General features: G+C 45.9%; 1 protein-coding gene across 2 annotated transcripts; it reads right to left on the bottom strand.

Moving 5' to 3' along the window:
- Window positions 1-696: 696 nt before the first annotated feature.
- Window positions 697-14,454, bottom strand: PDIA4 (protein disulfide isomerase family A member 4). Of its 2 annotated transcripts, none has more exons than XM_075418546.1 (10): window positions 14,163-14,454; window positions 9,199-9,367; window positions 6,572-6,777; window positions 5,762-5,900; window positions 5,025-5,230; window positions 4,181-4,339; window positions 2,877-3,028; window positions 2,318-2,477; window positions 1,994-2,227; window positions 697-1,447 (listed from the first exon to the last, which is right to left on the bottom strand). In XM_075418546.1, the coding sequence occupies exons 1-10, from the start codon at window positions 14,272-14,274 to the stop codon at window positions 1,032-1,034; spliced, it is 1,953 nt and encodes a 650-aa protein (XP_075274661.1). In that variant the 5' UTR covers window positions 14,275-14,454; the 3' UTR covers window positions 697-1,031. The 2 variants fall into 2 exon arrangements, with proteins under 2 accessions (XP_075274661.1, XP_075274662.1); XM_075418547.1 differs by having other exon boundaries at window positions 2,318-2,474; window positions 14,163-14,453.
- Window positions 14,455-15,326: the final 872 nt, after the last annotated feature.

Raw genomic sequence — 15,326 nt, 5'->3', positions numbered from 1 at the left:
ACTAGAGCATCCCAGCTCTGACAGGCAGACAGTGCATCTGAAGTACACAAATCTGCCACCCCAACATGGCCCATAAATTTATGAGCGTATCTAAACTGGAACATTCAAGATCAAAAATCCACTTTTAATCACACATACTGCAAAGTGGAGCACAGAGTAGACGTGACCATCCTTTGTACCTGCAGTAACAGTCATAAGAATAAAGCCCATCAGAAGGTCCCAGTCTGCTTCCCCAAAGAATCTCCACTACCAAAATTTCCCCTCTGCAAAAGGAAAGGAGATGGTGGCACACAGATCCAATACCAGAATCCAAGCATCACCGCCCACTAGATGCTCTTTCTGCCACATTCCAATTACTCCAAAACATACTTGGAAAGATTATGATATAAATGGGTCAACATGGACTAACAGAGAAAAGTACATGAGAAAAACCTGCTATTTTAGCATTGCCCTCTCAACAGAGTGGCACAAAGCAGACAGGTCTAGACCACATTTAGTTAGCAAGTCACTGTGTCTTATCTCAGTAGGACTGAACAATGCGTCCACACTTTGGAAAACTCCCATTCTCACCCGCAGCAATGAAGACAGTGACTATAAGTCACATGAATAGGTATACAGAAATAGAACAGAAGAGAGACTGGCTCCAAACACTGTCCCCCCCCAGGTAATCATACTAACAAATAAGACACAGAAATGTGTTTGGCAGAGGGATCTGGTTCTCTTTTTGGTATATCTTTTCAATTCAAAAACAGCTGCATTGGAGTCAAATAATCAAGATCAAATAGTCACAAAAAATAAAGGATGTATTTTTCTCCAAAGATCAAAACCATAACTAACGCAAGACATTCATATCAGAGAAGTTCAGTGTCCAGAAAAACTTTTCTGCCATATAAAAAAAAGATACTGCAATTGCTTTACTGCTCAAGAATTTCCTTGCTCAAACTGCTTAATTCTTCTCTCACGAAGTTTTCTCAGTAACTTGCTTTTAACTACAATGTACAAACAATTATTCTTCACCATCCTCATCTTATCTAAAGCTCTTCTTTTGTTCTGGAGAGTTTTGTTGCGTGCTCTTCTATAAATTTGCTCAAATGCTCTAAATCTCTGTCCCCGTCTTCAAATTTAATAGGGTTGTTCTTCTTGTCCCTCGGAGCAAAGTAGATAGTGGGGAATCCCTCTACTTTGTAGTGGTCATTCGTCACATCATTGGCAGTAGCATCCATCTTGGCTATGACTAGATTTTTCTCATTCTTGTATTTTTTGCCTAGCTCGGTATACACCGGTTCTAGTTTCTTGCAGTGTCCACACCATGGGGCATAGAATTCTATGAGAACATCATTCTTTGGATCCATGACTATGGTATCAAAAGTTTTACCCACTACCACTTTCACTGGCCCTTTGTTATTTTTCGGCACTGGCTGAGACTTCACAATAGGCTTCAGTTTTCCTAGAAAGAAGCAAAACACACACCATTGTTAGAATATAGTAAGAGCAATCCTTACAGTCTCACGCAAGAAAAGGGCAGAAGTACATCCTCCCGCCAGGCAAAAAGCATTGCGCCAGTAAATGAACTTACCTCTGCACAAAACATAGGCTACCTTGCTGGTGACATTTTAGCATAACAACCTTGTGAAATATGGGCAATAACTTGTTTCACAACTCCACAGAACTTTTCTTCCTCAAATTTTTATGGCCGTCCATTCACAACATATTAAGACAGTGATTTATTATATTAGTCCCAAGTATGAGCGGTCAGCTCACACCTCAAAACTGCAAGAACCCTTCAGGCTTACCAAGCATGCTCAGTGTTAGAACACAAAGTCAGTGAACTGAGATAAAAAAAATAAAAGAAAAAGGTAAGAAACATCTAAAAGCTTTAGGTCAGAGTGCTGTAAGGTTGCACACTTGACTTTTTTGTAGCCATAGCCTCAGGAAAAGCCCTTGGAAAACAAAGCCAATAGCTTAGAGAGCCTTATTTTAGAAACTCTAGTACCTTTCTTGAATGCCACTACAAATTGCCTGAGTACATCAGAGTCAAACTCTTCTGGCTCCATGGCATATTTCTTGCCACCTTCATCCAGGATGGCGACATTGACATCCTCTCCACTCTCTAGCAGGCCCAAATCTTTTATTTCAGAAGAATAATCTTCCTCATCAGAAACAGCAAACACGTATTCAGGGAAGTCTTTGGCCACTTCCAAGACTTTGCCTCTCCAGTACTGCGTAGCTGAAAAACCAGAATACAATAGGATCAGTAATTTCTAGTTACTGCTTGCTTCCTCCCAAAGCGGAGGAATGGTAATCTTCACTAACTTACCAACACGATAGTCGAAACTAAAGTCTACAGAGTAATAGACAACCACCAGAGGACGCTTAGCATATCTTTTAGCATCATTGGAAGGCTTGCGATGACCAACTAGAGGCAAAGCATGTTTTACCACGTGCTCTTTAATCTCTGATCCATCTGCAGAGTCCTGCTTAAAAAAATTGGGAAAAAAGTTTAGACAAATGGATTTAAGTGGCATATCTGTTACACACAACTGCAAACTAGTATTGATGCATGCATGAATGAGAAAGAGGGGCATGTTACAAACAGTGCTGTCACCCCATTCTTAAAATCTTTGAGCACTAAACATAATTTAGTATTTTACCTGTAAACTGAATATTGTAATGGTGAATTATTATTTGAATATGTAACCTCTAGGTTTATTTTGTAAAGCTTTCTTGAACAAAACAATACAATTTCAGGGAACAAACAGGTTGCTCAAATACCTAGGGGAGTACTTCCAGCAGGAAGATGCCAACTGCTTATATATACAAAGAAAGAAAACCTTCAGTCCATGCAAAAATCTTCTAGCTTTGGACCAGCTACTCACTTTAAGATCCAAAACATGCATCTTGGGCTCATGCTTTGACTGAAATTTTTCTGGCTGCATGACAACCAGTTTTCCTGGAGATGTTTTCAACAGTTTTGCAATCTCATTGCTGAAGGTGTGGTGGAACTTGTAATCTTCTCTTAAACCATTAGCTGAAAAAAATAAGGTTAGGGAGAAGGAAAAGTCATCAAGAAGTGAACTGACAGCCTCTGACTGAAATGCTGAGACTGCACTGAAAGGAAGCTCTCTTCCCATTCTCAGTGCGACATGGAACAACCCAGAGCCTTGGAGAACAGCTCTCATCTAGGGGTGAGAAGCATGTGAGAAGTATGTGAAAATACATGCAATTTGAGTAGCACTACTCGAACGCTGTTCAACAACCCATCTATGTGATGAGTTATGCTACATGTTCAAAAACCCTGAACAGCTTCCAAAACACACACAGTGAAACAGCTATTTGTTTATCAGTCTCCTACCTCTTGGCTTCCCCCCAAATAACGGAGCTGGAAAGGAACTCACAAGGTCACCTACTCAATCTATTTGCTTTGGGGCAGCCTGGGAAACAGTTCTATATCTTGCCATGCTGAAGCAATCAAATCATCTCCTAATCCAACTATAAATGATGGCAGGCCCAGACACAGGCATAGCTAGGGGGAGAAGAATTGCCCACACTGCTCTTTAGGCTCTGGCAGAAACCAAGAGTGGCTGTGAGTGGTCTGATCATGCGAGACATAGGGATTGATCACAGGGACTGAGCACTTCAAGTGCTTAGCCTCTTCTGTGTGGTAGTTAATATCGTTAACAGGACCACCCACATGTCACGTCAAAGGGATTTAAGAATAAACATTGCCAGAAACGGTCTAGCTAAACTCAGAGGTGGATGATGGTTCTTTCTGCAGGCCCTCACCCTCCAAGCAAATTAGGCAGAGCCCAGGGTCTGGAACTGTCAGATATGAAACAAGCAATAGCAGACAGCAAAGCTAGCAAGGCTTTAAGCCAAGAAGTTGCGATTTGTTCCTCGGCTAGGAGTTTTCCCTCCTCTCTAGCTCACACGTTTTTAGAGACAAAGTACCAAGAGGAGGTGTCTCCTGTGACTGGCTGATATGTTAGTTATAGCTTCAAAACATCATGTGAGCTTTCTCCAGGGTACAAATGGAAGATCACTCTTCAATCTCCTTCCTCTTATTTCTCTCCAACCTCCCCCCCAAACTAAGAGCAGAAATAAATGGTATCTCCATGCCCAAAGTCCTGGGCAGTATCTCAGCAAAACATACATTTCATTAATATCTTAAAACATTATTTACCTGCTTCCTGATAAAGCTGATAGGCTTTGTCATTGTCTCCACTAAAGACACCAATGATGATGACATCATCCCCATCCCTCAGAAATTCCTGTACCTGCTTGGTAGCCTGAATCTGTTTGGATGGAGGACCAGCCTGTTCAATCATGTAGTCGACAATACCTGTGAGACAAACCCATCCCCAAAATGTTGCTTAGAACATTTCTCGAACTGAAAGGTTCAGGCCTTCCCTCTACAACATTGTTTAACACCACTTCCCGCGGATACCCTTCTTTCTGTGCAGCCCTCCCACAGTAACTAAAAGACCAAATCATCAAGACCTCAGTCCAAGTGTTTTAATGCTGCAGTTCTGGATATCCTCTTTCAGGTTGGTTTCGGAACAGGTGACCAAGCACGAGTTCCACGAATATCGGCTCATCTTCCAAGTAACCCTCCTTCCTGAAATTCCACACCCTTCATTGCTTCCTGACCCTGCTATGAGCCAAAGTTCTACTTGGATAGTCTTAAGTCTTCCCTCTTTTTAAAACTTTAATATTAGAGCACTTTGCCAGCCCTTATGGTGCATTTCAGTGCCACTAAAGGCTGCCCATTTACTTCTACTGCTGCTGCTTCACCATATGAATTTAACTTACTTTATACTAAAAGGAGGTTACAGTACCAGCAGAAGATGCTATAAAGATTAGAGACAAATTTATACTGCTGGTCTATGTAGGTATGAGAGCACAGTGTTTCAGGTTTCTCCAACTAACATTGCTATGACATTAAAAAGCCTGCAAGTCCTATAGATATGTCAAAATGTTTGTTGTAAAGCCCTTTAGAAAATATGAAAAAGCAGAGGTTGCTGTACCGTATCTTTCCCGTGGACCACTGTAGTCATAAGGTTTGCCCTTGCGGAAGATTTTCAGAGTTGGGTAGCCAGTAACATCAAACTTCTTTGCAAGCTCAGTTTCAGCAGTGGCATCAACTTTAGCCAGGGGAATGGGAGGTGTGCGCTTGCTGAGCTCCTGGGCAGCCTTCTCGTATTCTGGAGCAAGCCTTTTGCAGTGTCCACACCTAGGGAAGGAGAGAGAAGGGCAGTATTCACAAGTCACGAGTCCTGCTAAACACCTTCTACCTCTGAACTGGACAATTTAAGTCTTCCAAAATGGACAACATAGAAATGAAGTTATTCAATCTACAGAGGACACTTCAGTCTTGAAGACTTGTCTCTCCAATGTGAAGCTACCCTCTATGTCTGGCCTCACACTACTACAGGTAGTCTCATTTTTAGAGGCCATTTTTAAACTAAAGACCAACTGCCTTTGGTTTTCAGTATCTCTCAACATTTTCCCAAGTTAGTAAACAAGGAGAATCTTCAGTGAAGTTTTGGTGACCACGCCTTGCTGAGAGACAGATCCAGTCTAGTCTTCAGGTGATTTGTAGTGTGACCCCAGGTCCAAATTAGAACCAAGGTACACCAGAGCCACACATACCTGCACCAGGCAAGCCTCTTCTTTAAAGAGGCATAACAACAGAAAACAGGTTCATCAAGTGTGTTCAGGCCATCTGTGATAGGAAAGTACAGGTGACTGCCTTCTTGCTTACCATGGAGCATAGAACTCCACCAGGATTATGTCAGCACCATTCACGACATCATCAAAATTATCCTGGGTCAATACCAGGGTAGCTTCTGGTGGAGGGGTCCAACTGGGGTCAGAAACCTCCTTGACTTTGGCCACAATTGCTGAAATAGAGGTCAACAGCCCAATTAGCAAGTTTGCATTATCATACCAGTAGCATATCAAATTCAAGAGTTGGTATCAAGAATTTAAAATCCGAGTGGCAAACATGGTCTTGGACCGAAGCTTACATGTCAAGCCTACACAAGAACACTTTCTTCATCAAGCTCCATTATGCTTTACCTCATTATTGGTATTGCCAAATAGGTCTTCTCTTCACCTAGAAGCATCTTACTTAAGCAGAGCACAGATCTGTACTTTGCAGCACTGTAGCACAGCAATTACATCTTAAAACAGACAGAAAAGGTAGTTTTCCCCCTCTGACTGAAGTTGGACACGTTCATCAAACAAGAAACCAGTGGTTTTATGTACCTTCAATACACTGACGAGATGTTTCTTATTAGCTGATCCTTCAGCAAGCACGAGACTACATTCTCTTCTAGTCAAGTCACATTTCTAGAGAACTTCTATCAGTAACAGTACTACCCATTACCTGCAAATTTGCCCTCCAGCATGCAGCCAGTTCAGAAGACAGGCAAAATTTCAGCCTCGATAATATTATTCTGCTTAAGATTAAGTAACTTGAGATCAAAGTCCTTCAAAATAGTCACATTAAGAAACAAGACCATATACTTCTTTGCTTTCTCATGGAGAACTGCAAGGGACTGGTGCTTACCATCTTCCGTCCGAGAACCATCATAGTCAACAGGTCGACCTTTTTTCAGGATTTTGATGGTTGGGTAGCCACTGACGTCAAAACGACTTGCTAGTGAAGTGGCTGCAGTAGCATCTATTTTGGCAACTGGAATAGGAGGGTCATTTTCCTTCAGAGTTTTAGCTATCTTTTCATATTCAGGAGCAAACTGCTTGCAGTGCCCGCACCTGTCAGAAGAAGGCACAAGTAGATACATAAATGTACAACAGACCCACAGGGACATTTTGCTACTCTGCCATTTCCAGGATGCCTTCTAACAGATGTTCACAACATCAGCATCAGAATGTTTCTCTTGTTATGTTTTCAGATCATGGAGAGGCAGAGGGTAACTGTAGCACATCCCAACTTTTTTTTTTAATTCAAAATGCAACACATCTCCATATATGTTTTATAAAGCCATTGTACAAAATGTAACAATGCATTTAAAACTGAAAACCTTGTACCATGCTTCTTCCCTGGCCCCAAAAATGTGGTCTCATTCATACTTTAGCTTCTCCCTAATCTAGATTCATCTTCTCTATCCAGCACCCTAAATCGAACTAACGGGAAAAATGAACCAGTAGTTAAATTGGCCTAAGGAAATCTCACACCTACCATGGCATTGCAGCACCCGCTCTCTCTGGCCACAACAGAACTCTTTGGGAAGAACAGAGGCTTTTGCAGCAAAAGCTGGCACTACAGAGCGTATCAGCATAAAAAAAAAGCTGAATATAGCTTGATGAAATGAAGACAAAACCAGGAAAAAGAAGAAAAAAAGAGGTGTAGCAGACAGCCTGTACTCCTTAACCTCTCAACCAGCAGGAGGGGGAGTAGAAAAAAGAAGTCTTTAGTCTGTGAGGACCACACATCTTTCCGGTCAGCTAAATTAAGCTTCATGTTCAGTTTTCATGTTGGCAAAGTAAAGCTGCAGAAATAGTACCTACAGCCAAGTAGGGATGGGATTCTCTATAATGAGAGTGGAATTAGTTAAATGCAACTCCACCTCAGGCAAGATCACATTCTCCCCTCTATTCAAAGACTAGAAAAGGACAAACGAGTACGTCATCTTTCTATCACTAAGCCACAAAGGAAGAGAGGTTCTGCCTGCAATACTAACTCCACAACTTGACTGCAAATAAATTCATAGAATGGTTTGGGTTGGAAGGGACCTTACAGATCATCTGGTTCCAGCTCCCCTGCCACGGGCAGGGACACCTTCCACTAGACCAGGTCACTCAAAGCCCCATCCAGCACAGCCTTGAACACTGCCAGGGAGGGAGCAGCCACAGCTTCTCTGGGAAACCTGGTCCTGTGCCTCACCACCCTCAGAGTAAAGAACTTTCTTCTGCCTAATCTAAACCTACCCTTTTTCAGCCTGAAGCCACTACCCCTTGTCCTGCCACTGCATGGCCTTGTAAAAAGTCCTCTCCAGCTCTCTTCCGGGCCCTTTCAGGTACTGGAAGGCTGCAATAAGGTCTCCCCGCAGCCTTCTCTTCTCCAGCCTGAACAGCCTCAACTCTCTCAGCCTTCCCCACAGAAGAGGTGCTCCAGCCCTCGGATCATTTTTGTGGCCCTCCTCTGGACCTGCTCCAACAGCTCTGTGTCTTTCCTGTGTTGGGGGCTCCAGAGCTGGACTCCAGGTGAGGTCTCGCTAGTGCAGAGTAGAGGGGCAGAATCACCTCCCTCAACCTGCTGGCCACGCTGCTTTTGATGCAGCCCAGGATGCAGTTGGCCTTCTGGGCTGCCTGTGCACATGGCTGGGTCATGTTGAGCTTCTCATCAACCAGCACTCCTAAGTCCTCCTCAGGGCTGCTCTCAATCCATTCTCCGCCCAGCCGGTATTTGTGCTTGGGATTGCCCCAACCTCTTGTCTTTACCCACTATCCATCCCTGTTATTTTTGTCCATAAGAATGCAAGAGAAGATACATCCTGGCCTAAATTCTTTGTCTCAGTTCTATGCAGGTAAATCCACTGTAGCTCCTCTGAGCACATTGGTGTTACTCTGTGTACCCTGGTATGCCAGCAGAATTATCATCATTAGGTAGATGTATGAAACACTACTTAAACTGGTAATACAACTGAGCTATGTCCTTACACCACACTCTTCTGGCAAGGGCAGAGATTTGAACTCGAGCAGGAAAACTTCTAGCAATTCCCCTGCTATGGATGTCTCCTCCATTCCTCCATATAGATGAGGAAATGCACAAGTTCTCAGTGGGCCAGCACAAGGACATGATAGCAGGCTGCAAGACCACACTGCAAAACTTCTCTGGGGCTCATTTGCGCTGTCTCTGTTCCAGTGACGGAACGAGGGCTGTGCTTCCCTTGGCATAAGATCCCTCAGCATGACCCACATCTGTGGAGAAAGAGCAGGCTGTTGTCTGTCACATGGTACATGGGCAGGGAAAAGGGTCCCTCCACACCACCAGACCCGTCTCCTACCCTGGACTATGGCAGAGTCCACTGCTTCTCCTGCAGGCAAGCTACTCCTACATCATCTTTAACACTGCAACACAACCTCACTTTTTAGCAGTGTGTCCTGTCAGATTAGTCCCCTGACAGTCACCCCACCCTGCACCTAAGGAGGTACCACAGGCTGTGAACCCACCATGGTGCATAGAACTCCAGCAGCACAGTGTCCTTGTCTGCAGTGAAGGTGTCAAAGTTTGCATCATTCAAGATTAATACACCATTTTCTTCTTTAACTTCAGAATCATCATCGTCATCTTCTTCATCTTCATCATCGTCATCATCATCAGCTGCTTCTGTAACAGATTCTGGAAAAGTAAAAGTAAAAATGCAATACAGATTAGATTGTGTCAAGTTTAACATTAAAATAACGCTACCAAGTGACTTAAGTGTATCCTGCAGTTAAAAAAAGAGTATCAACACAGGTTAGCTCCTGCCCCACATACAACGACAGTTTGCAAAGAGCTTGGACTCTGATGTTTGACCAGTCCCATTTAATTTCTTTCCACACTATGGCAGCTAACAATATCAACATTTCAGTAAAGCGTCAACATTTATTTCACTCTTCAGCGCAAACTAACAAAATGGAGACAATAAGAACTAATGCATACACCCCTATGTGACAATTGCTAACAAGGTCTGTTGGGTAACTTGAAGTGTGGGAAGCAAGGCACTAGACATGTTTTGTTGGGCAAGAAGGTCACACAGGTGATAACGAATTTTTCCAACCACAAGTTGCTGTGCTTGAAGGACTACTGTTTTGATGAATGATGGAGGGCTTCTGTTTGAATTCAGATATCTTGTACCAAAAACACAGATGTTATCTGTCCTCAATGCTTCCCTTGTACTCTTACTCACTACACCTGTAACACCACAACTGTTATGCTCTGCCTGTCTGAAGGTCTAATAAACAGACAGGCTTGCTATAAAATCAAATGCTATCATTTCACTACTACCAAGGTAGTTTAGAGGCAGCACTTCAAAATTATATTTCTGTTCCTGACTTCTCAATCCCACCCCTGCCACCGCAATATATCTTGCTTTCAGTTACAGCAACATTTCAGGTCTGTGACTGAAGAGCTTTCAACCCACAGGAGCATCACGTCGCAGCCTGGTGCTGATCCAGAGCCGAGGGAGCATAAAATCAAGTAAGTGACTGTCACAGGAGTCCTGTGAAAACCCACTCCTACATGCTTGGCAGATGCAAGGCACGCTTCTACAATACATGGAGCGAAAACTTCTTTCAAAGTATTTTTGGGGATTGATTTAAGGAGACCAAAACTGCTGGTCCAGAACAGGCCTTTCAAGGAAGAAGCAGATTCGCTAAATTTCCAAAGCACAGCTAGCACATAAAATCCGAAGCCAGGACATTTCAACTGGTTCAACCTTTGTTGGCTTGGAATTTGAGACAGTTTCTTCAATATTTGATCTTCCACACGTTCCTCTAAACTTTTTTTTTTTTAACTGCTATCACTGGATAGCAAGCAGACCTTTCTGAATGACTTTAAAGGAATTTCACACACACAACAAGTAATGAAAATACCTCATCCCAAATAAAAACTGTGCAACAATGAAGCTAAAGCCCTTTCAACCACTGGGAGTCCCAGGATTTAAAAAAAAAAAAAGAAGAAAAAGATTAAGGTTTCTTGTTCAAAACTGTTCCCTACTTAACTTTAATTGGCTTTTTACTAAGCTGAAAGTAGTTACTGCAGTAGGACAGCAAATCATGTTCGTGTAAGTTCCTCATTCAGGACAAGAATTCTGAAAATACCAATTTCACCTAGAATCCAAAAATTAAGAACAATAAATATGTAGTGTCCAGGTATGAAAAAGTGATAAAACCAGACCCCACTATTCTCAGACCAATGGCAGACCATAGGAACAAGCTTACCGTGGACAAAATTTATGCCGTTAAATTGCAACAGCCATTCTTCTGTTAGAAGAAGGTATTAAAAAAAAATAAGCCTATATTCTCTCAGAAAACAATATGCATCCCTTGAGAAAATACATTAATTTTAATTAGAACCCAGCTTTATACACCACCAAAATATTAAAGCTTCTGATGAGGGGAGCGATCACAGATGATTTATCACACAACAGTAGCCACCTGGATTAAGTTTCTTTAAAAACTACTACTGTTTCATCTGATCTACAAAGCAGCTAAAAGCACTATTTGCAAGTGGACAATGCCTCCTGTGTCGCTGCCTCTGAGCTCCTGCACTGAAAGCGCTGAACTGTCAAACACCCTTGCAGTGAATCCACGGCAGTTCTGTACCCGCAGGACTACACCGGGGAAGAATCTAGTTTTCAGGGGGTTTTCAGCAGTAAAAACTGCTGCTTACATGCGCGTCCAGCAGTTTTGAGGGCTATGATTCACCATGGGGTGTTCGTGGTTTGTCTGTGCCTGAATTCCCAGGAGCTGTGCAATGCTCATTTCAGACTTGATTTTTCCTGACACAAAGAAATTTGACAAAACTGGCCAGCCATCTCTGCTCAGGCATCTCTGAAATTACCTACTAGGCTGCGACTCTCATTCCAGCTTATTACACTAACTTACCCACACCCAGAAAACAGAAAAAAGACCACTGCAGCTACTGTGGCACAGGCTCATGGTTTAGAAAGCTGAGAACAAAGTGTTACCTACAAAAATACCCCACACAAGTGAAAAATGTTAAACCCTAGATTTAACATCTATCACTGAAATTATTCTGTATCTTTCACTGCAGGGGTCTGTACAGCCTGCCAACAGACTTCCTTGACAGGGATACGCTGTCACGGGCATTATACACACCCACTTCTCCTCGGAGACCAAGGCCTGGCAGTAGCAACTAACAGCATGACTCCAACTTTTCCCAACTGGCTTACGGAAGACATGCATTTCCAAAAAAAAAAACAAACACCACCCACCCCAAACTAACCACACCTAAAAATTGGTCCGTAAGAGTGCAAACTCACCCTCTGCAGTCTCCAGCTTCACCAATACCTAGGGCTATCATAGCTACCTCTAACGTCCCATTTAGTGTTGGGACTGCAAGACCTGCTTCAAGGACCTGACCGAGCATGGGAGAAGTAAGCAGGACTTTTTTTAAGAGCAAGAAACTTGCCTCTGCATTAATGATTTACAATTTGAAGAGAACAGACTGAGTCTAACCGACACCCAAAATGGCAGAAGTAGCTAACAAATATTTGCATAAAACAGCTCGTGAAAATAAAAATGTCTTTGTTTCTTAAAGCTACTAGCAAATCAGGTGGACAAACAAACAAGCAACAGCTGTGGCCAAAACCTGCCCTCCAGTAAAATACTGCTCACTTTTACTCCAACAAAGCATTTCCACAAATTTCAACACATTATTACGCAAGTCAAAAAACTCCTTTTAAGACTTCAGGTACACGACGCTGGCTGGACGACAGCTACTCTAACCAAAATTAGTTCTTATAGTAACTTCACCAAACTTTGAGCATTTATTGGATGTCTGGTCTAGTAACTTCTTCTTAAGTAGGGCGAATCCCGCATGAAAAAACTGCACACAGACATCATTTATTTCTGGATTCCGCCTAAGTTTCCTTTTGAGGAGCGCACTGCAGTGTCTATTTCTCAGTTGGATGAGCTCAGTTTTCAGAAACACAGAAGTCAAGACTCGTATTTTGCTGCCAGGCCACTCAGAAGCCTTCTTACAAAAGCGGCCTTCCTCAATCTCTTCTGTAGTGGATCCTCTACACAATCCCTCCTTTCCCTCCACCAGGATGTGAAGGGTCTAACAGCCACAACCTAGGCTAACCTCGTTGCGAGCATACGCGCCTCACTGCCCTAGTCAAACTTCACTTCCAAAACCACACAGCACAACAAGCCTGGATTCACCCGAATTTTTCACCTCCTACACAATCAATTTACATATGGATACTTGCTTGTTGCAAAGTAAATTTGTTCGACTTCATACAGGTCTGCATTTCAAGGCCAAAAAGGAAATCCCTAACCACGCATTTTTAAAGCAAAAGCTTGTAAAGCCTAGTTCATGACTGACATATTATTTTGAGACGCACAGTGGTAAAAGGAAAACGTTTCAAGCTGTGCAATGGATTAGCATTCAGCTTGCTCACAGGAGGAAACACTTTCATCACTGTGCATCTTTGATCTCGAGAACTCACATAATGAGAAGAACAGCATGCGCGGGAAACACTGATAAGAGCCTGGCCTGCGAGAAGCGGTGCTACTGCTGTCAGCCACAGGACCCAGGCTTCGCTGTAACATCACAGCTGTTGCTTCACCATCTGAAGGGAGCAGGGGGAAAACACCACCGGGCTTCATCACAGGCTACAAAGAAACGATAGCCAAGTGCTCTAGCTAAAAGCAGAGAAACAGAGGTAATACACAATCTTCCTGTGAAGATTTTTTTCTGAATTCTGAGATGAAATACCTGTACCTCCTTACTGCAGATGCTATATCCTATGAATAATTGTTGGTCCTTATCCTACAAATCAGACGGCTGGCCGCACAGATAAGGTACCCGACAGAAATGCATCTGTCCACGTTTCAGCGCCTGTCCACTGAGCAGGAATTAGCAGGACAGGAGTTCGGGAGGTCGTCCGCAATCTGGTCTCCCCGAACGCCCTCCGGTACTCCACAGGCAGCGAGCGTTAACGTGGGAAACACGCAGGACGTCGGATTTCTCAAACTCCACGTGCGAGAGGCTCGGAACCAAAAGAGGAGCACCTCCAGCCTGCCTTCTACACCTGGGCGCCGAGCGGGGCACGCCAGGGCAGCTCCGTTCCAGATGGTTTCGGGGAGGAGAAGATCTCAAAGACAACGGGAAGAAACTCGGAGGAACAAGCAACACGCGGCCTTCCTTCCGGGAGAAGCCCACAGGGCCCAGGCAAGAGGCGCAGGTCCCCTGAGGAAAGGGGCAGGGAGCGCAGCGAAACCCGAGAGCCGGGCACTGCCGACGAGACGCGGCCGGCTACCGGCCCTCACCTCCGCCCTCAGCTGAAGGGAGGCCGCCACCCCGCTCCCTCACCGCCACACCCGCGCCTCGCAGTCGAGGGGGGAGATGGGAAGGCCAGGCCGCGCCCCGGGGCCCGACGCGCCCGCGCCCCGCCCGCGCTCACCTCTACCGCCGTCGTCGTCGTCCTCCTCCTCGGCCGCCGCGCCCCGCGCCAGGAGCGCGACCTGGGCCAGCCCCAGCAGCAGCACCAGCACCCACAGCCCGCTCGCCCGCATCCCGCCGCCCCGCACCGCGGCGTGGCCCTCCCCGCACGCCCCGACGCGGCCCCCTGATTGGCCGCCGCGGCCTCCAATGGGCCTCCCGCGCCCCTCCGATGCGGCTCCGCCGCGCAAGGCCTGGGCGCGCGTCACGAGGGACTCGAGCGCGGCGCTCCCGGTCCCCCTCCCCCCACCAGCAGCCGCCGCTCCGCCGCCACGGGAGACGAGCGCGACCGGCCCGCGCGCCTCCGTACGTAAAACGAGGCGCCTGCTCTGAGGTGCCTCTCTCCCATTGGCTGTCCGGAGGCGACCAACCGCCGGCTGCCACGCGTTTGAGGCGCAGCCGCTCTGCGAGCTGAGAAAGAGGGAGGTGAAGAGGGCGGGAGGAGAGGAGCCACATCGCCCTTCGGGATTGGCGGGCTGCCGCCGGGGGGCGGGCGGAAGGCGGGGCGTGACGGGGCGGTGGCAGCCTGTGAGGGCGCGCCGCGTGCGCGGGGTGGGGCTCTCCGCGCGCGGGGGCGGGGCGGGGCAGCAGTCTGCTGTTGAGGTGGGGGGGGGGGTGCGGTTGCCTTGCGCCAAGCGTCCCGTGAGGGGACGCAAGCGGCGGCCGTTGGCGGCGTAAGTGTCAGTCGCCGTCGTTGGGGCTCCCGTGCTACTTACTGCCATTTACCTGAGGCGTCTGGCAGCGGCGTCGTGTCTGGGGGTTCCCGCAGGGCTGCTGCCGGGCTCGGGGGCATCACAGAATCACAGAGTGGTCGGGGTTGGAAGGGACCTCTGTGGGTCATCCAGTCCAAGCCCTGCCGAAGCAGGGTCACCTACAGCAGGCTGCACAGGACCGCGTCCAGGCGGGTCTTGAATATCTCCAGAGAAGGAGACTCCACAACCTCCCTGGGCAGCCTGTTCCAGTGCTCCGTCACCCTCTGAGGGAAGAAGTTCTTCCTCATGTTCAGCTGGAACTTCCTCTGCTTCAGTTTGTGCCCATTGCCCCTTGTCCTGTCTCTGGGCACCACTGAAAAGAGTCTGGCCTCGTCCTCCTGACACCCACCCTGTGGATATTTATAAGCATTTCT

The sequence above is a fragment of the Opisthocomus hoazin genome, chromosome 4 (genome assembly GCF_030867145.1).
Source record: "Opisthocomus hoazin isolate bOpiHoa1 chromosome 4, bOpiHoa1.hap1, whole genome shotgun sequence".
Lineage (NCBI taxonomy): Eukaryota > Metazoa > Chordata > Aves > Opisthocomiformes > Opisthocomidae > Opisthocomus > Opisthocomus hoazin.
The sequence above is the reverse complement of the archived record's forward strand: the minus strand, read 5'-3'. Positions and strand labels throughout refer to the sequence as shown.